Source organism: Chelonoidis abingdonii, chromosome 5, assembly GCF_003597395.2.
Source record: "Chelonoidis abingdonii isolate Lonesome George chromosome 5, CheloAbing_2.0, whole genome shotgun sequence".
In the NCBI taxonomy this organism is placed as follows: Eukaryota; Metazoa; Chordata; order Testudines; family Testudinidae; genus Chelonoidis; species Chelonoidis abingdonii.
The window spans coordinates 58,507,400-58,528,683 of NC_133773.1; the positions used below are offsets into that span (position 1 = coordinate 58,507,400).

Below are 21,284 nucleotides of genomic sequence, written 5' to 3' on the forward strand. Positions count from 1 at the left end.
TAGTGTGAATAAGCAACAGTGTTCTCTTCTGGATGAATCAGGACTAATCAACAGCGTGTTACAGACTGCATACTACAAAGAATTAATAGAATTTTTTCCCTAGTTTAAAAGAGGTAGGGGGCTTGGTTTTTTGTTGCAGGAAGACCAGAGTTGGGGAAGGGATAAAAAGAGTTCTTTACAGAGAGAAGGGATGAAACAGTAACAGTGGGGTGATGGTGAACTGATTTTCCTCAACCCCTGCATTAAAGAACAGTGCTAGCTGCAGGTGATGAGTAAGAGAATCACCCCTCGTATTGTTTTAAAAATAAAATGTAGTGGCAGGGAAAAGAAGAATTACACTCCTTGGAATCAAGCAGAAAAAAAGCACGTGGAACAGAGAGAAACTATGTCATAGTCTGACACAGATGGAGGCTTGCAAATTAAACAAAACCTGAGAGTCTTCAGGAATAGAGGATGTGCAGGAGGCTACACAGAAAAAGGCTGTACTAAGCCAAACAGTGGCATGGGACTCTTTGGATTATAGCCAGGCAGAAGTTTTGAAAGTCAGCTCAGGAAGGGACTTCCAGCTGGCGAGTAATCAGGTCAGCTGTGCCTAGTTAGGCTCAGAACCTTAAAAAAATACTGGGTTGGTTCTGGAAGGTATTGCTGCCTTGAAGCATGAAACAAAAAGGTACAGAATGGGGGGCAATAGATAAGGACTGCAAGAGCTCGGAATAAAATCTATGCCAAATCCTGTGAACAGCACAATACTTGAGGGGTTTTATGCTGCTGAAGAAACCTGAAGGAGTCCACGAGTGACCAGCACCTTTCTCCTTCTGGGGAAATCAGATTATGCCCAAAGACTGCTGGCAGGCTGTTCCCAATCCAGCATTTTGAGGGGGCACTGGTGCTGTGCTCTGGTATTAGGAGTAATTTGAAGGAAGACTCCTCATAACCAACTGCTCAGCTTCCTTTAATATCACTAGACATTGGAATTATTAATATTAGTGTGGGAAATCACCAAACACCAATTTAGCCATAAATTTCTTTATTCAATCCAAGGCCAAATGGTACTTTATGCAATTGCTCTATACATGCCAATAATAAGCAATTTACTACATCCAAAGAGTAACAAAACATTTATAAGCATTTGGTCAAGATACTTACTAATGGGCTAAAACCAGAAGTGCTAGACCCATAGTGGTTGACTCCTGCATGGTCAGCAATTAGCAATGAACCCTTTAAGAGTTTACTTTTTATACCCTTTAACAGACTACTGGTGTCACTGCCAATTACTAACCAGCTAAAAACCAATTGGAGACAGTTTACCCTTATTTCCAGTCTTAATCCAGATAAGATTTACAATCTCCTTTCTTCCTAAGGCCTTTCCTCTCCTCCTTGCTGCCCAACAGTTTCCCTATTTTATCTGCATTCACTTTGGCTTTAACACTAGTGTGTGGGTTGGGGAAGGGCTGTGTTGGCTCATTTTAAGACAGATTTTCTTCATTTAATTTAAAACCATCTGTAGTCACCCCTATTTATCAGAGGTCTTCATTTTAGAACATAAGAATGGCCATACTGGGTCAGACCAAAGGTCCATCAAGCCCAGTATCCTGTCCTCTGATAGTGGCCAATGGCAGGTGCCCCAAAGGGAATGAGCAGATAGGTTACCATCAAGTGATCCATGCCCTGTCACCCAATCCCAGCTTCTGGCAAATAGAGGCTAGGGAAACCATTCCTGCCCATCCTGGCTAATATCCATTGATGGACCTATGTTCCATGAATCTATCTAGCTCCCTTCCCTCTAGAAACTTCCCCTTATCTTGTTAGTTAGTCTTTGAACCAGACATCCACCTTACTTTATTCCTTCTGGCCATTTTCAAGGTCTTCCTTCTACTTGCTATTTAGGGCCTTTCTTTACTATATATTTCCTTAATTAGTTTAGTTCCTAAACTAACTTTAATTCTTTAATTTTATACTTACACTACACTAAAACAAGGAGGAGGGTTTGGCCTTCAAAGAGCATAAATGATGGAAGAAATTGTGTTAATTTTTAAATGCGCTGTTAAATCATGAATTACCAAGAAATAAAACTGTTTGCTATCAATTTGTATGTATTAATTATGGAAAATTCACAGTGGATATTAATACACTCACAGGTTTTTTTCTTACAGTAGTTATTCTGGAAACTGTCCTTTTAAATAAATTCCTTAAGAGAACTTTTTCTGTTTAACTTTTTCTAATAGAAAGGAGCATAAATTCTGGCAAGTCAAATATAAAAGCATAATTAGGAAGGCCAAAAAAGAATTGGAAGAGGACCTAGTAGTAGACTCAAAAACTAACAGCAAAAAAATTTAAGTATATCAGAAACAGGAAACCTGCCAAACAAACAGATGCCTCACCAAAGGCTTTTAAGGAAAGTAAGCAGTCATGGGATAAGAGGGATGTCATGGATCAGTAACTGGTTAAAAGACAGGAAACAAAAGGTAGGAATAAATTGTCAGCTTTCAGAATGGAGAGAGGTAAATATTGGCGTCTCCAGGGATCTGTACTGGGACTAGTGCTGTTCAACATGTTCATAAATGAGCTGGAGAAGGGGGCAAACAACAAGGTGGTAAAATTTGCAGATGATACAAAACTACTCAAGATAGTTAAGTCCAAAGCAGACTGCAAAGAGTTACAAATGGATCTCACAAAACTGGATGACTGGGCAACAAAATGCAAAATTCAGTGTTGATAAATGCAAAATAATGCACACTGGAAAACATAATCCCAACTACAGCAGAAACTCGGAGTTACAAACATCTCGGGAATGGAGGTTGTTCATAACTCTGAAATGTTCGTAACTCTGAACAAAATGTTATGATTGTTCTTTCAAAGGTTTACAACTGAACATTGACTTAATACTTTGAAACTTTACTATGTAAAAGAAAAATGCTGCTTTTAACCATGTTAATTTAAATGAAACAAGCACAGAAACAGTTTTCTTACCTTGTCAAATATTTTAACTTTCCCTTTATTTTTAGTTTACACTTAACAGTACTGTATTTGCATTGTGTGTGTGTGTGTGTGTGTGTGTGTGTCTCTCTCTCTCTCTACTGCTGCCTGATTGCATACTTCCAGTTCCAAATGAGGTGTGTGGCTGACTGGTCAGTTTGTAACTCTGGTTTATAACTCTGAGGTTCTACAGAAAAGCTGTTCTCTTGTGACTGTACCAGAGAACAGGATTTTGTTCCAAACTCTGCCTCTGCTTTGATGTGTAACCTTGGGTAAACTATCTTTGCTGTGCTTATGATTTCCCATCTGTAAAATTCAGTGACTGGTGCTGCCAGGATTTTTGTATTAAACCTCCTACTCTCTCCACCCCTATACCTATGAATATGAAGACACTAGGTTTTTTGGTTCTGTGTATTTGTTTTTTAGGGGGGAAGAGGGTTCCTTTGCAGCAGTAGGATCTTTTCAGTCTTGGCGTAATATTCCACACAAGTCTGGCCATAATCCCTTTTATATATGTTCTAGGGCTGTAGTGTTAGCAGTACAAACTCAATAATGGTTATGCCTTAAAGACACAAGGTGGGATCCACAAGGACTTTTAGGCGTTGCAAAGCTGAGTGTCACAGCACCTACCTTTTAGGTGACTGGAAAATCACTGTGATCCACAAAGCCTGAGTTTGGTGCCTAGGCTCTTATACAATGAATGTGGAGAGACAGGTACATCGGAATGCAAGGTACAAGGGCACTGCCTAAGCTAGCCAGTGGGAGACATTGACCAGAGGAGTGTGAGATGAGCACTCCTCCTCAGAAAGAGGTACCTAGCTCTGCTAGTGATGTGTATCGTGGGGGAAGATAGATGCTTGGCCACCTAAGTTGTGTGCAGGACCTGAAACAAAACAGCTCGGAGGAAGACGAAGCTCTGTTATGATCTTTAGTCGGGTGGTTAGATTACTCGCCCAAGATGTGGAGACCCCCAGATCAAGTACCATGTCCTCCTGAAGGGGAGAAGATATTTAAAAAGGGATCTGCCACCTCTCAGATGAGTGCCCTAGCCACTGTGGGCTCTGGGATAGTCTGATGTGGGTCTCCCTCAATCTCTGCTATTGAAGTTGTTCCACTTTAATTAAACAGTGTTATACTTAAACATTAGTTGGGCTAGATAAAGAGTAAGAATGATTCTATAGCCTAGTGGTTGCAGCACTCACTTAAGAGATGGCAGATCCCTGTTAAGCTGAGGGTCTCCCACATCCTGGGTGGGTGAGTACCCTAACAACTAATGTAAAGATTATATAGGGTAAAGACTCCTCTTTCTTTCCCCACTCCCCAGCTGCTTTGTATTAACTTGCCTGAGGAGCATAATCTAGTAGGCAGGCCCCTGCATGCAACTGGAGCTGCTGAACACCTGTCCTTCTCAGTTTTTTGCTTTTTACAGATCCAGACTAACACGGCTACCCCTCTGATACTTCTCAGTTTGTGACTCATGCTGGGGCTTATGCAGGAGATAGGTGCCTGGGCACATAGAGTGAGGCTGTCACGCTCATGCCCAGAGGAAAAAAATTAGGTGCCAAGTAAATTTAGGCATCTACAAGTTTAGGTGGTAGCCAATCAGGAATTTTGTAGATTGCAGTGGCACCTAAAAAAGGGACTGGGGTGCATAAGTACCTTTGTCGATCTTGGAACGTGCAGTTTCCCTTTTGATTTATCCATTGGGGGGGGTTGTTTCTCCCAGTCCACTGCAGAAGCTGCTGGTGATTTTGAACCAAAATGCCTGGATGTTAGTAATCCATATAGTTTGGGTGTTTTGTGTTGAGTTTTTTGGGGGGAAGCATACAGGGAGAGTCATCTGTCTGGAAGCCCCTTACCACCCCTTTCTCCTTGCATCCTTTGGACAGCAATGGCTCCTGCCTCAGGCTTCAACTCCTCTCTTCTCATTCCTCTTCTCATGTTAGGAAACCTGTGTAAATTATTGAGGATGTAGTCTTTGGTATTTTAGGTTGTTTTGTTCCTTAAATCTAGGGTGGTGGGAGGAAAACAGAGCACAGCCAGCTGTCCATATTACCAGCTTCCCCTCTGGCTAAGCAGTTTGGCAAGTCTCTGGTTTTCCTGCTGCCATGTTGTTGTGAAACGAAATTCTCTCCAATGCCTAAATCTCAGGGGAACATGAGTGTTCAGAAACACAATTAGCACAATGCAAAGTAAGGGTCAAATCCAACCAATCCTTATATTTGTAGCTTGAGTGGAAGTATTCATGTGGGTAAACACTTGCAGGATTAATCCCTAAGTGATTTCCCAACTCCTGCTCTCTGTAATGCAGGAAAACATACGTCCACAAATTACCAGTAGTGATAAAAAGATGTAGCCCAATGTGCTTACCCAGTACCTTTTCTAGTCATTTAAACATTATCTAATTTAGAATAAAAGGCTGAAAGGTTAGCTGGTGTTAACTACTACCCTCTAAAAAAGTCAAATGTCAGTAAAGCCTGCCTCCCATAACATGTTACACTGCTCAAATTAAAATCCGGCAGGAGTTTAGCATTTAGCCCCATCAGTTTAGCACGCGTTTAAGTACCTTGTCTTCTTGACCAGAGGGTTAGAAGCTGTTAGTTAGGTAACGCAATCTAACAACATATGCTCAACCCTAATCTAGCCAAGGCCTTTATGGCTGTCTACAGTGCAAGGCAATTGTGATTTGAGTCTGTCTTTTAATAAGAGGACTGACAAACCAGCTCACTCTCTTTTAAACAATGTAAGAGTATTTAAAAAAAAAAAACAACTGTCCATAGTGGCACCTTCCCACTACTGAATTGGGCTGTAAGTGAGCATAAGGGATGTAACCCCAAACAGGCTGTAGACCAGGGGTAGGCAACCTATGGCACATGTGCCAAAGGCCAGATGCGGGTTGATTTTCAGTGGCACTCACACTGTCTGGGTCCTGGCCTCCGGTCTGGGGGGCGGGTTCTGCATTTTAATTTTATATGAAGCTTCTTAAACATTTTAAAAACCTTATTTACTTTACATATAACTAAACTATTGTTGTATATGTAACCCTTCTGCCCCTCTGAGTTGGCAGCAACAAGGGCCAGGTTCAGTATCCAGGGGTTCCGTTTCAATAACACAAGGCATAACCGGCTCGAGCCCCCACCCAGTGACCTGGGACACTTACATACCACACCCCCCTGGGCAACCTCTAGAGGCAATACTTCCCCCTTCGCAGCACGGAGTCTGCAGTGTAGCGAAAATCTTTTTAATAACAAGGAAGGAAACCAATGCGGCATCCCTTGGAGAAAACCACAAAACAGAGTTATAACACAAACCCAATAACCACCCCCCCAAGTACATTTAGCAATGTCCTTTTCCTTATGCGTCTTAAGTCCAATCACTCCAAGTCCAACAACCAAAAGTCCTCTGGTTCAATGCCACACTTAAGAATTCAAGAGCTATCTGTAAGGTTCACTCTCCCCACAGCACTGGGTGAAAGGGGACCTTATGCGTGGTCCTAGGCCAACTGCCACATGCCTCTCCGTGGTTCTGCCTTCCGCCTTCTCACGAACTCTGGCGCCTCTACCAGCTGCTTACCACTCTGCTTCTCCGCGCGTCCCTCACCAACTAGCTCCGCTCTGCACGCTGTCGTGAGTGCTCCACGTAATGCTCAGGACGTGTGTCCCAGCACTGAAATGGGCTGACGGGTCTCTGACTAGTCCTGCCCCGCCCCACAGCTACTTCCGTCTGAAGCCGCTCCACTCCACCACTGTCTGTGGTCCGTCCAGCCATTCTCCATAATGCTCACACTCTGCACAGCTGGCTCTAGTTCCACAGTAGAAAGCTCAGGTCCTCGCACTAGTAGCAACTGTACTCCAGTCGCTTCCCAGCTCAAGTAATGTTCTTAGCTCTTTTGTTGATTTCAGCTCTACTTTTGTGATCTCAGCACATAGTATGTGGGCTGGAGGTCCATGTGCTATATGCACCATTTAGCCCAAGTTGTAGTAGTCAGCTGACTGTATCTAGAGTCTTGAAGGAATAAAAATAACTCTGAATTCCACAGTGGAGAGAGGAGGAGGTGCACTCACTGATGCTTCTAGCTCCACAAGGAGCCTGCACATAAGAACACAAATAATGTCCCAACCTCTTCCTTCTACAGGGTTTGGAACCAATGTCCTTGGTCTAGCAAGTACCACCCAACTGAGGTTGGTCATTCTCTGTCACAAAGCACCCACAGCTCGGCAGTCTGGGATGGTAGGCGTGCCTATGCAATATTTCGAGATTTGCATTCCAGACATCGTTTCCACACTTCATACTCACCACCAGATGTCAGGTACAGCTCATCTGACTCTGCTTACATCTATTATAGGACTTATAGAAAGAGACCTTCTAAAAACGTTAAGATATATTACTGGCATGCGAAACCTTAAATTTGAGTGAATAAATGAAGACTCGGCACACCACTTCTGAAAGGTTGCCAATGCCTGGTGTAGACGAAGCTCCATGCTGGAGCGAAGCAGCCACAATCACCTCTATCGAGGACACACACCCCGCTTCTCACTTAAGAAGTCACCCTAAGAGCCGGCCCTGCTGTTGTCTGTGTCCCGCTCTGAGCACAAGGGGGCAATGCCTGGTGGGCACAGGGGCCCCCAGGGCAGGAGCTGCCCCGCTCTGAGCACAAGGTGGCAATGCCCGGCGGGCGCAGGGGCCCAGGGGCAGGCGCTGCCCCGCTCTGAGCACATGGTGGCAATACCCGGCGGGCACATCGGCTCCTGGGACAGGCGCTGCCCCGCTCTGAGCACAAGGTGGCAATGCCCGGAGGGCGCATCGGCTCCTGGGGCAGGCGCTGCCCCGCTCTGAGCACAGGGTGGCAATGCCCGTGGGGCGCAGGGGCCCCTGGGGCAGGCGCTGCCCTGCTCTGAGCACAAGGTGGCAATGCCCGGCAGGCGCAGAGGCCCCTGGGGCAGGCGTTGCCCCGCTCTGAGCACAGGGTGGCATGCCCGTGGGGAGCAGGGGGTTACCGGGGCAGACACTGCCCCACTCTCCCCCCCGAGCAATGGCCAGAGGCCGCCGCGCGAGGAGGGACCAGCCGAGAGCAACACTCGCAGGCCTGCGACTGGCAGGGGGTAGGACAAAGCTCTGGAGCGATGGGCGGGAAGCAGGTGCTAGAGACCAGCGTGGATGGAGTGTCAAAGCACGTACCGTATAAACAAACTACTGATTAATGGATCAATCGACCCCCCCCATGGACTGACGTCTTTTCTGCCCAATCAGAGAACAAGAAGGGCGGGATAGCGAAAGATACGCCTCACAGGCAGCCAATCAGTGCTGGACTACGGCATGGTTGCGCTAAGAGCCGGAAATGTGGTCAGGCGGCGGGGCGGAAGTGCTGCTAGGGGTTGCTTGGAGCTGAGACCCGGAGTGAGGAGGAGGCGGTGGAGGTGCGCGTCGCGTCCTTCGGGGGCGGTGAGATGGGCCGGCCGCCCGGCGAGTCTCGGCCGGTGGTGTCCCCACCGCTCGCGCGCTCCCAGCCGGCTCCCAGTACCTGAGCCCGCCGCGCCGGGGCCGTGGGCAGTGGAGACAGGGAGGCGCTGCGCCGCGCCCCGCTCTCCGTCGGGACCATGCCGTGCACCTGCGGCAACTGGCGGAGGTGGATCCGGCCGCTCGTCGTTGTTCTCTACGTTGTGGGGCTGCTGGTAGCGGTTCCTTTGTGCGTGTGGGAGCTGCAGAAGCTGGAGGTAAGTGGCCCCCACTGTCTTCCTCTCTCCCCCCGGAGAACCGAGGGGCCGAAGTGCGTGCTGCGGGGCCTGGCTGGGGGAGAGTGACAGCAGCACGGCATGGCTCCGGGCACCACATAAACAAACAAGGCTGCAGCCTTAGCGTGGGCTCGCCTGGTTTGTATACACGTGATGGGCTTCCCCGTTTGCTAGGCTGGCATCAGCACAGAGCGCTGGGCTCTGAAAACAAAATTAACTTCACACCTTCAACTGCCATGAGTGAAACTATGCGTGTAGCATCCTATCACTTCTCTGTCCACAGGGGCACACGGTGTGCACCTTGGCAACAGTTCTCCTATTTCAGTCTTGCATTTGGTCCAGCAACGAATCTCATGTCTTGTTCATAACAATCATCTTGAGGCTTATTTCCTCTTATTTACTCCTTGTAGTTACACCTAGTGTTACCTTCATAAATACAAAATCTTATTTATAAACCCTGTCTGCAGATTTATAGTTTGAGTGATGTCATAAAAAGAAAGTGACATCAGAAAAATTAATTGAAAGTTCTCAATGTAAGACCCATTAACTATGAAGTCCAGCTCTTTCAGAAGTCTTAAATTTTTCTGCCTAGTGCTAGTATCAGCATATTGAAAGGTCACTGACTCAAAATCTGCTAAGTAAGAAAAAATTAAAGTTACTTTACCTTCTCTTGAGAAGCAAAGAGTCCTGTGGCACCTTATAGACTAACAGACGTATTGGAAAGCTCGTACTCCAATACGTCTGTTAGTCTATAAGGTGCCAGAGGACTCTGCTGCTTTTATACATCCAGTCTAACAGGGCTACCCCTCTGATACTTCTCTTGAGGCTATGCCAATTTTTGTGAATTTAAAGATAACACAAACAGTAGCAAATGAATGACTGAATGGAAACTGTGAAAACTAACTGTATTCAAGTGCTGATAAAAGCACAACGTAAACAATAGACAAAAATATTTTTCTCCTCCTTCAGGATCAATATTCTTAGTTATTTTAACAATAGTGAGTTAAACATTCAGACATGAGTGATTAAGTTGCCTGTTTCCCTTTAAAAGTGATGTCATTTGCCACTCAAGCATGGATGGGAGTCTCAGTGCAACATGCTGAACAAGTTTCAAAGCTTTTTATACTAGTTTAATCAAATAAATATTTTAAAAGTCAACTTTTTAAATAAAAGAAAACAAGTTTGAAACCTTTCTGAGACATGAATTTAGTATGCATTAGGCCCATGTGGTGTGTGTGCACACACACACACATATATATAAAACCCTTCATTTAAACTAGAAATCCACCTTAATAAAGACTGATTTCTGTTGAAGTCAAAGGGGAGGCAGCCTACTGGGAGCCTGTGGGGCAGCCAGGCTCCCGCCTGGGAGCTGTCAGCAGAGCTGGAAGGCCAGAGCTTCTCCCCTCTTTGTTCCCTGCTGGAGCTGAGGGAAGCCACCTTGAGCCTCTCACCCCTGGGGAGTGGGGTCCAGCTGCACTGGCTTCTTGGCCCCTCTACCCTTGTTCCCTCGTTTTGAAATTGACAAAGCTGTTTGACTCCTGACTCCCAGCTGGGAGCAGGGTCCAAAGCCCCTGGGGCTTCCTGATTTGAAGTTATTCCTAGCTAGGAGCCAGGGATAGCGGGGAGCCACAAGGGCTTCTTGCCCCTGACTCCAAGCTGGGAGTGGGGTCCATTCTGTCTCCCAGAGCAGAGTTCAGCTGGGCTCTAGCTGCCCAGCTTCCTTGTCAATTTCATACCCCTACCATGAAATTGACAAGAGACCCAACAGTTGGTGTAAATGGAGGCAGTCTACACACACTGTGTCCTAACTACACCAACATAAGCCTTACACCTCTGATGGAGATGGAGTTATGTTGGTGCAGTGCAGTGCTTATATTGGTGGGAGGAAGGCTGTAATACAGACACTGACATAATTAGGTCAACATAAACCTTAGGCCAGCTAGGTCTTATGTTGACCTAACTGTAGTGTAGACTAGTCCTAAGTGAGTAAGAGACAAGTAATCTTGGTTTTTTTCCTCCACTTCCACTGCCTGCTGTTTATGCTGTGTGAGTGAGAGAAAATAACATCATAATTTCTGCCTTATTTCAACCTTATGTTTGTTTTCCAGATCATGAAATGCTTTCTTTTCTATTTATCCTGTTTATAAGTGTTCCTAACCATCAGAATTCATTCTAAAGTGAGAGTTCTCACTAATCAGACAACTGTGTTCCTTCTTAGATTATAACTAACGTTTCCTTGTTTTACCCAAGCTCTGAGAGCAAGTTGCGTTTCTATATTCCTTTTTGCTTTTTAAATTTGACCATTCTGTGTTCGCAAGTAAAAGCTTCTCTCAGAATTGTTATCTTCCTCTCTGTTTAGTCCCTGGGACTTCATTGGCTCATCCCACCAACCTTCTTAAGCACACCTCACCTTGCTCAACTTAAGCCTCAGCTTTATACCCTTGCATTGGACACTAACTTCAAACCTTCAACACCTGCTAACTAACTGTGCACAACCTTTATGGTATTGAGGCTGTTCTATTCAATATATATACATCCTGTGGCTATTATTATTGAAACAATAATTAGAAGTACACTAAAAATTTAGCATTGAGCTTACAGTTACCACCTGATTTGAAGTTGTTCTCTTCGATCTCAAAGGGTAGGAATTTTCAAAATGGAGAGGGGTAACTAGTGGTTTTCCCCAAGGGGCAGTCCTAGGACCAATCCTATTCAACTTATTCATAAATGATCTCAAGAAAGGGGTAAACAGTTAGGTGGCGAAGTTTGCAGATGATACTAAACTGCTCAAGATAGTTAAGACCAAAGCAAACTGTGAAGAACTTCAAAAAGATCTCACAAAACTACGTGATTGGGCAACAAATAGGCAAATGAAATTTAATGTGGATAAATGTAAGGTAATGCACATTGGTAAAAATTACCCCAACTATACATACAATATATGGGGGGGGCAAGTAGTTACAGCTAATCAGAGAGAGAGATCTTGGGAGTCCTCATGGATAGTTCTTTGAAGAGTGCCACGCAGTGTCACCAGCAGTCAAAAGGCAACAGGATGTTAGGTAATCATTAAAAAAGAGAGAGAGAATAAAACAGAGAATATTTATTGCCCTTATATAAATCCAATGGTAACACACCCATATCTGAATCCTGCATACAGATGTGCTCTCCTCATCTCAAAAAGATGTACTGGCATTAGAAAAGGTCAGAGAAGGGAACTAAAATGATTAGGGGTTTGGAATAGTCCCATATAAGGAGAGATTAAAGAGGCTAGGACTTTCGAGCTTGGAAAGAGGAAGACTTAAGGGGGGGGATATGATAGAGGAGTATTGTCATAAAAGAATATTCCCCAAATTCTGAACATTAGCGTCCAAAAGTGGGTACCGTGCCATGAATTCCTAAGCTTAATTACCAAGCTAGATCTGATAGCCCTCCGCCAACCCAAAAATATAGTGTTTTTGGGCACTCTGAGCTCCCCAACCTTCCCAGGACCCCAAACCCAATTGGATTCTTAAAAACCAGAGAAAATAACGCATTCCCCCTTCCTCCCTCCCCAGACTTTCCCTGAGCTGAGCCGGCCACAGAGAGAATCCTCTCCCTCCTACTCTCCCGACCGCCAGTCCGGTGTTACAACCCCACTTCCGGAAGAAACAAGGGAAAGCAAAGAAAGATCAATCAGGTTCTCTAAAAGAAATCTTTTAATAAAAGAAAGGAAAAAGTAAAGAATTATCTCTGTAACTTCAAGATGTAAATATTACAGGGTCCTATAGTTTACAGACAAAGGAAGAAACCCTTCCTCCAGTACCAATACAAATCAAAATATTCCCAGCAACTACACATATAAAAGTTAACCAGCCAGATCCACATGTGCAAATAGAGTAAAACAAACAATTAAAAAGCCTAAATCGCCTGTACTACTTACTATTTGAACAGAACTTTAGAGAGCCTGTAGTAATGTCTGGTCCCTCTAATATCCCCGAGAGAAAGAAGAAAAAACACAGAACAAAGGACCCACACCGAAAACTTCCCTCCACACAGGGTTGAAAGTATCTTGTCTCCTGATTGGTCCTCTGGTCAGGTGTTTAGTTCCCTATTTGTTAACCCTTTACAGGTGAAAGAGACATTAACCCTTAGCTATCTGTTTATGACAAGTATAAAATCATGAGTGGTGTAGAGAAAGTGAATAAGGAAAAGTTATTTACTTTTTCCCATAATGTAAGAACTAGGGGCCACCAAATGAAATTAATGGGCAGCAGGTTTAAAACAAATAAAAGGAAGTTCTTCACACAGCGCACAGTCAACCTGTGGAACTCATTGCTTGAGGAGGTTGTGAAGGCTAGGACTATAAGAGGATTTAAAAGAGAACTAGCTAAATTCGAGGAAGTTGTCCATTAATGGCTATTAGCCAGGATGGGTAAGTAATGGTGTCCCTAGCCTCTGTTTGTCAGAGGGTGGAGATGGATGGCAGGAGAGAGATCACTTGATCGTTACCTCTTAAGTTCACTCCCTCTGGGACACCTGGCATTGGTCTCTGTCGGTAGACAGAATACTGGGCTAGATGGACCTTTGGTCCCACCCAGTATGGCCATTCTTATGTTCTTATACTATACTCATTCATTAAGTATGGCTGTCAAATTATATTAAAATTTGGAGTGTTGTCTACCTCAGTTGGGTACTGTGCTTGAGTAGTTTTAACTGATTCCTTAAAGTGGCGTTATGTCATAAATTAAATAGAATAATATTGTTGTATTTCCTTGTTGAACATACACTTGCTTTGTGATATTGTTTCCTCTGATTTTAATTAAATTTTATGCTATTTTTTATTTTTTGATAGTTTTAGAATTTATTTTTAATATTTTAATATAATCAACATATTGTATCATTAATTTACCTTTTACATTGTGTAATACATCTACTTCCTCTATTAGTTGCAATCACATTTCCCATATTCATTTTAATTTCCTTCCATTATTAATTTTATTAACTTTATAATAAATTAAAGTTGTTAAGTTTCTTTTCGTTGGTTGCCATCCCCTACTGTGTGAGAAGAACTAAAGAGAACGTAGTGTGGGATCACTCCCTGAATTAGTCTCATAACTGAACAACTATCAATATTTCTGTCTTTGGTTTTGTTTCTCCCATGTATCAATATTGATGCATTGATTTTATTTTGGTAATTCTTATTTCCTGGTGCTTAACACTTTTAAACACTTAAACACACGAGTTTCACTCTCATGGATATTTGCTGAATTCCTGCCCTTCTGCTTTATTTTGTATGTTCAGTGCGTAATCCTGTTGTATCATTTAAGAGGCTACTCCCTTTTAAAAAACCCGTACTTCAAAAACTGATTAAAATGGTAGTTATACAGGTACAGTAAATTAACATTACATATTTTGTATTTATGCTGTTCTTCCTTCCCTCCCTTCTAAGGTTGGAATTCATACCAAAGCATGGTTTATTGCTGGAATTTTTCTACTGATGACGATACCAATTTCTCTCTGGGATATATTGCAACACTTAGTTCACTATACTCAACCTGAATTACAGAAACCAATAATAAGGTAATACTTTACATATTCTTTGCTGCTAATATTAAATTTCATTCCTGATGATGAAAATACTTGCAGTAATCTCAGATGTTCTTTTGTCATCAATACAGGATTCTATGGATGGTGCCGATTTACAGTTTAGACAGCGTAAGTGTGTTCTTTCCAGTTTCTAGTTTGGAATTCACTGAACTATTGTATTTTGCTTGCTCTGGGGGAAATGGAAACCAGTGTAACAATGCGCAGAAACAGTGCTAATGTGAAATCATTGCTATAAACCTGATAGTTCTTCAAATGGCCTCTGCACATTGGTGTGCCAGCAATGCAGCTCTGGTGGTGGAACCTAGCAGTGACTTTTGGAGCACTCTCATGCACCCTCCTAGCCTTCCCCTCACTGTTTCTGAACTTTCTGAGGGTAAGATTGTAAAAGGGGAGTGGCACTCTGTCCTCCTTGGTTCCTTTCAACTGCAGTACCTGACAGACCAGGAACCTCTCTAGCTTCGTCAGAGATTCTGTGCCTTAGTTAAATTTATTAATAAGTCAGGATTCATAATTGTTTATATTTTTATTTTTTATTTATAAAGACATTTTTTAAGCTTTATTAGTTCTTGCACCTTGATATGAGTTCACAGATCTAAAGGGGAGAGAAGGCCTGTTTCAAGAGGAGTGCTTCTTGTCATGTTGTATTCCCTAATCTGGACACCCATATGAGGTGTCTGGCATACCTGGAGGAAAAATAATATATTTTGCAACATGCAGTGTACAGCACCTTCACTCCAAGAGCTCACAAGGAGTGCTAAATCAGTCCCCAAATCTTGCTGGTCTACGCTCTAGCAGCCTAATCTGGTTCCAGGTACTCAGAATTTGTGAATACGATAAGGCTTTCATTGGCTCCTTTCCCCATGGAGAATAAAAAGAGCAGCCTAAGATCCCACTGAAAGTACTGTTCTCCATTCCTGGAGTGAAAACAAAACCATCAGTACCAAAGGGTCCTAAGCCATCCAGCCATGGTATTGGACACAGCGAAACCCCACATGTCAGCCTCTGTTAGAGGCTATCTTCATGAATACACTCCTTTGGTTCCCCATAAGTATATTGCACAATACACCGTTTCTGTTAGCAGAGCCAAGCAACATTCCAAATCCCTTTCAGATACTACAGGATCACAATAGCTATTCTAGATATGTGCTGGTAGTACATTGTGTTACAGTCAAAGGACTTAATTCTTCCATTTCTTAATCTCTTTTCAAGAGAGGAATGTGGAGTGACCAAGCAAAGGAACTAGCTGGCCAAGGAGGGAGGGAACAGCAATGGAGGCTAGCAAGGACATTCTGTGAAGAGAAATAGCATGAGAAGGAGGTGGTAGAGGATAATTACTGTAGATTTTTGCCTTGCAAAAAATCACAAATATGATGTCCTCACTGAAGAATTGTGTTCTTGTCAAGTTTCTTCAGTGTTTTTGGTACACAAAAAAAATTAGACTGGGTTTTTTGAATGAGAAATTATTGTATGTCTCTTTCCTCTAACTGAAAGGGATTTTTCTCAAACTTCTACAAAAAATGTGCCTTTGGGTAGAGACCACGTTTAGAAAACTTCAGCCCAAACATGAATATTTCAGATAGCTTATATCTGCAAAGAATAGGAAGGCAGAACCTAATGGAAGTTATACCAATACTGTTGTTATGGCTCATGGTGTTACATGACTTGTCTGCTACAAATCTGTCTCAGCTGTGTAAAAAGTAGTGGGTATCTTTCAAAATGTGACTAGCATATTTTAAAACTTATACCCACATTATGGATGGTCTAACTGAAGCACAGAGGCTGGCAGCCAAGTGGGTGGCAAAATTGGGAATAAACCCCAAATAAGTACATAAATATGGCTCCTTTTAAGATGCAGTTGCATAATTTCTAGTCTAATCCTCTGTCTTTGGTTGCTTATAAATTTCTGAAACTTTGTCTTGGAGTCTATTTGAAAGTAAGATTTCTTATTTACATTAAACATAAGTCTTTATTGTGGAGTTATGGAGTCTCTGTTTTGAAACATACTTTTCACATTAAAAACTTGCAACTTATTTTGAGAGTTCCAACCCTTAAACGGGGGGGGGGGGGAGGGGGAGGAGAGACAGCTGAAATTTTCATGGAAATAGCTGTCACTGCAAAGTGCTTGGATATATTAGGGAAAATTGTTTTTTGACAGAGCTATCAACCTCTGAAAACTGAACTTCGTTCATATACTAAAAAATGCTGCTGGTCTATAGCACTTCCTAAAACAGTGAAGGTAGGCTGTACTAGCATGCATACATACAGCTTCGAAGCCCTCTAGTACTGTTGGAACTCCTTTCCAAATGTTTGGGGGAATGTAATGCCTGGCAAAAGGGAGCCTGCTACTGCTTACTGTTGGGCAATGAGAAAAAGAATGGGAGTTGGGATGTCACAAGTTCTGTTTCAGACTCTTCCTGGTTGGCCTTGATTCTCTGCACTTCATAATCTATTTTAGTTCTTTTGAAAAAGAAGGATGCTTTTGTGATTAAATCGCTGGACTGGGACTCAGATCTGGGTTCAGTTCAGTGTTCTGACTCTTCCCCTGTGTGACCTTTGGCAAGCTATTTAATCTGTGCCTCAGTTTCCCATATGTAAAATGGCAATAATGCTATTTCCCACAAAGGCCATGGGAGAATAAATCAATATTGTGGGGCTCTCAGACCAGGTGTCCACTAGACAGGAAATTCTAAGCTCTGACTGAGATGTTAGGCAACAACAATGGGGTATTGTCTAGCCAAATAGTGCCAGTTTATGGAATGAAAAAGTGCAACTTTAACTCCCTCCCTCGTATAATACACAGTTTTCAGTTACTTTGACATACTATTGCTTATATGTTTTTCTGCAACCTAAATATCTGTGCATAACACATCGTAGTGTCTTCGGGTATGCCAGGGATACCGTCCATAAAAGTAATTTATATGAAAAGTATTCAGTCTATACTTGGATTCAATTGTTTTACTTGAATGCAACTTTTTAATGTCTCCGTGTTTTCTTATAGTGGATAGCTTTGAAATATCCCAACATTGCAATATATGTGGATACCTGTAGAGAATGCTATGAAGCATACGTCATCTACAATTTTATGGTATTCCTTTCAAACTATTTAACCACCCGGTATCCAAATCTGGTATTAATCATAGAAGCCAAAGATCAGCAGAGACATCTACCTCCCCTTTGTTGTTGTCCATCATGGGCTATGGGAGAGTAAGTACATTATAGTATCTTTATATTAATAATGGTTAATACTGTGTACTTTGATACAGAAGATACTGTTGCTCATATTTGGTACTATAGTTGATGCTACCTAGCTAAGTCAATTTACAATATGCACACAGTACATAGGGTTTGGTTTACCACTTCTGAGCTGGTTGTGGAAAGTCTTTTAAATTAGCTGTTAAACATTACAGAATTTAGATGTTTTTAGATAACTAATTAACTTATACGGTACTGAAAGAGATTTCCTTATTTTCTAAAAATAGTTATGAAAGCAACATTCATCATGGAAAACAGGTGCTTCTCTTGAATTTGCCTCTTTTTGGGGCACCCTATTTTCCAGCAGTACTCTAGAGCAGGGGCCAAATCCTGTTACTGTAGACTTACTCATGCAGTGTAGCTCCATTGACTTCACTTCAACTCATGTAAGATGAGCAGGATTTGGCCCACTAACTGATGTTACTAGTTGCTTCATCTGATGAATAATATGCCCTCTTTCTCCTGTTTGATATTTTGATAAGCTGGAGTATCATGAGGTTTTCAGAATGACTTCGTTTTATTACTAAGCAAATGTTTTGACATCGTTAGTGACTGTATCCTATAACACATCTGAAATAGAACTCTATTGTGCTATGTAATAGTCAGGTGTGTTGCAGCTGAAGGAAAGGAAGCATTGACTCTTTCTATATGTCAGTGTTCTGTAGGGTGAAATAAAACGATTTGCCAGTCTATATTCCATAGTGCAGTGGTGCTCAACCAGGGGTACATGTACCCCTTGGGATAATTGGAAGTCTTCCAGGGGATACATCGACACATCTAGATATTTGCCTAGTTCTACAACAAGCTACATAAAAAGCTCTAGAGAACTTAGTACAAACCAAAATTTCATAGACAATGATTTGTTTATACTGATTGGTTTACTATACATGAAATGTAAATACAGTATTTATATTCCAATTGATCTATTTTATAATTATATGGTAAAAATGAGAAAGTAAGCAATTTTTCAGTAAGTGTGCTGTGACACTTTGTATTTTTATGTCTGATGTTACAAGTTTTTAAGTGAGGTGAAACTTGGGGTACACAAGACAAATCAGAATCCTGAAAGGGGTACAGTAGTCTGAAAAGATTGAGAGCTACTGCCATTGTGTAATGTATGATGGCATCTCAGAGACTTGGTGGGATAAATCTCATGACTGGAATATTGGTGTAGAGAGGTATAGCTTTTTCAGAAAAGACAGACAGGGTAAAATGAGAGGAGGTGTTGGATTATACATCAAGGATATGTAGCACTCCCTCTCTACCTGGTTACCTTCTTTAATGCCAGTCTGCTTACAGGTGTTGATGGACAGCTTGGGGTTCTTCTGTATCCCACCACTCACTTAGCAGGGTATCTTCTTTATTTTTTTCTATGAATTTATTTGGCAGTGCCTCCACCCCCATCACTCCTTCCTGGCAGGGTCACCAGGGCAGTTTGGGAGGAAAATTCTAACCACAGGGTAATCCCCACTTACTTACCAGATAGTTGGAGACTTCCAAGAAATAACATCAACATATAATATACTCAACACAATAATTATATTAAACAAGAGACAAACGTAACATAACAGGGTAAAACACTATTTATTTTTAGGGTCACCGATGCCTATGCTGATAATACCTGTGACTTTCCCCAGTCATGTGACCTGCTGTAGCAAATATAAGATTAGTGTCCCATTGGTACGTGTACTTTGTTGGGGCCCTTGATGATCTATGACCACAAAATTCTTCTCTGTGGTGGTTTAGCAGTGTGGCTGACTGGGTTCAGTACAGCCCAAAGGACTCACAGGTAGGAGGAGGTGTAAGTCCCTCCACAGGTTTAATATGCAGCTGGTTATAAAATCCCCAAACCCCTACTCCCTGTCTTGAGGACAAAGTTCAGGAAGTAGGGGGTCCCCAAAACAGATTCCCTGACTGACTAAAAGATGGTGCACTCAAACTCCATGAATGATCCTCAGGTTCAGAGATGACTCTGAACTCCTCAGTCACTGCAGAAGAGCTGATCTCTGCTGGCAGGAATCAGGCTGCTTTGGTCCTAGGATTTCCCCTCACCACAAAGGGGTTCAGGGCTTAAGGTGCAGATTACACAACTATACTAAAAGCCAAACTGTAGTCTCCTAGCCCAGCATCGAGAAAGACACACAGCAGGCAGCAGCCCTGGACTAGCAGACAGAGCAGAGCTGACCATGTGGCGACTGGTCTCATCTAGGGAGCTGGAGGGCTAACTCAGCCTGGCCGGGGAAATTTCCTGCAGAACTCTACAAACTGGGAATCATCAGTGGAGAAGGAAAAACCCAGTTGAGGGATCTTGCTGTCAGGTTCCTAGAGGCCAGCTCTCAGGGGGAACCCTGCATGCAGGTCTGGGACTCACCAGCTCCCCACACAGCCAGTCCTGCCCTTGCCCTGGCTGGCTCCCAACTGACTCAAAAATGGTTTCTCCCCTTTCCTGAGCTACCTGTGGGTTGCCGGGCAGACTCTGAGTCTGACTTGGCTCCCCCTCTCTACCAGAGAGACAATGTGCCTCTCTCTGAGCTGCCAGCAGACAGAGCCCCAGGAATCCAGGTTATGTTCTTGGAGGTTACAGATATGTACATTTGTTCTGAGATCCAGAGGGAGGTGGCAGGTAGACCAGTTGAGAGCCTCTGGGTAAAGATAAAAGGAGTTAAAAAATAGGGTGACATCATGGTACAGGTCTACTATAGATCACCAAATCAGGAAGAGGAGATGGATGGGGCATTTCTAGAACGAATAACAGACATATCCAAAACATTAGGACCCGATAGTAATGGGGGACTCTAACTACCCAGACATCCATTGAAAATGGAGGGATTGCAACTGCTTTGGAGGACAGGGTCAAAATTCAAAATGATCTGGACAAATTGGAGAAATGGTGTGAGGTAAACCGGATGAAGTTCAATAAAGACAAATGCAAAGTGCTCCACTTAGGAAGGAACAATCCGTTTCACACATACAGAATGGGAAGAGACTGTCTAGGAAGGAGTATGGCAGAAAGAGATCTAGGGGTCATAGTGGACCACAAGCTAAATATGAGTCAACAGTGTGATACTGTTGCAAAAAAAGCAAACGTGATTCTAGGATGCATTAACACGTGTGTTGTAAACAAGACATGAGAAGTCATTCTTCCGCTCTACTCTGCACTGGTTAGGCCTCAACTGGAGTATTGTGTCCAGTTCTGGGCACCGCATTTCAAGAAAGATGTGGAGAAATTGGAGAGGGTCCAGAGAAGAGCAACAAGAATGATTAAAGGTCTTGAGAACATGACCTATGAAGGAAGGCTGAAAGAATTGGGTTTATTTAGTTTGGAAAAGAGAAGACTGAGAGGGGACATGATAGCAGTTTTCAGGTATCTAAAAGGGTGTCATCAGGAGGAGGGAGAAAACTTGTTCACCTTAGCCTCTAATGATAGAACAAGAAGCAATGGGCTTAAACTGCAGCAAAGGAGATTTAGGTTGGACGTTAAGAAAAAGTTCCTAACTGTCAGGGTAGTTAAACACTGGAATAAATTGCCTAGGGAGGTTGTGGAATCTCAGTCTTTCTGGAGATATTCAAGAGTAGGTTAGATAAATGTCTGTCAGGGATGGTCTAGACAGTATTTGGTCCTGCCATGAGGTCAGGGGACTGGACTCGATGACCTCTCGAGCTCCCTTCCAGTCCTAGAGTCTATGAATCTATGAACATAATAGGGCAAAATTCAAAATGTCTAAAGTTCTTGGA

General features: G+C 42.9%; 3 protein-coding genes across 4 annotated transcripts in view; 1 reads left to right on the top strand and 2 right to left on the bottom strand.

The window, feature by feature from the left end:
• Positions 1–21,284, bottom strand: part of PRMT9 (protein arginine methyltransferase 9) — a 344,299-nt gene that overhangs the window by 280,417 nt on the left and 42,598 nt on the right. The gene's annotated exons all lie outside the window — the stretch shown is intronic.
• NR3C2 (nuclear receptor subfamily 3 group C member 2) overlaps positions 1–21,284 on the bottom strand; it is a 651,149-nt gene that overhangs the window by 28,965 nt on the left and 600,900 nt on the right. The gene's annotated exons all lie outside the window — the stretch shown is intronic.
• The window catches only part of TMEM184C (transmembrane protein 184C), a 42,981-nt gene continuing 30,019 nt past the window's right edge, over positions 8,323–21,284 (top strand). For both annotated transcript variants that reach the window (XR_012655963.1, XM_032793215.2), the window contains exons 1-4: positions 8,323–8,690; positions 14,140–14,270; positions 14,369–14,405; positions 17,296–17,501. Coding sequence is in view for 1 of the 2 variants with exons in the window: in XM_032793215.2 (XP_032649106.1) it covers positions 8,574–8,690; positions 14,140–14,270; positions 14,369–14,405; positions 17,296–17,501 (491 nt within the window). In the remaining variant the exon portion in view is untranslated. The remainder of the gene's footprint in view (positions 8,691–14,139; positions 14,271–14,368; positions 14,406–17,295; positions 17,502–21,284) is intronic.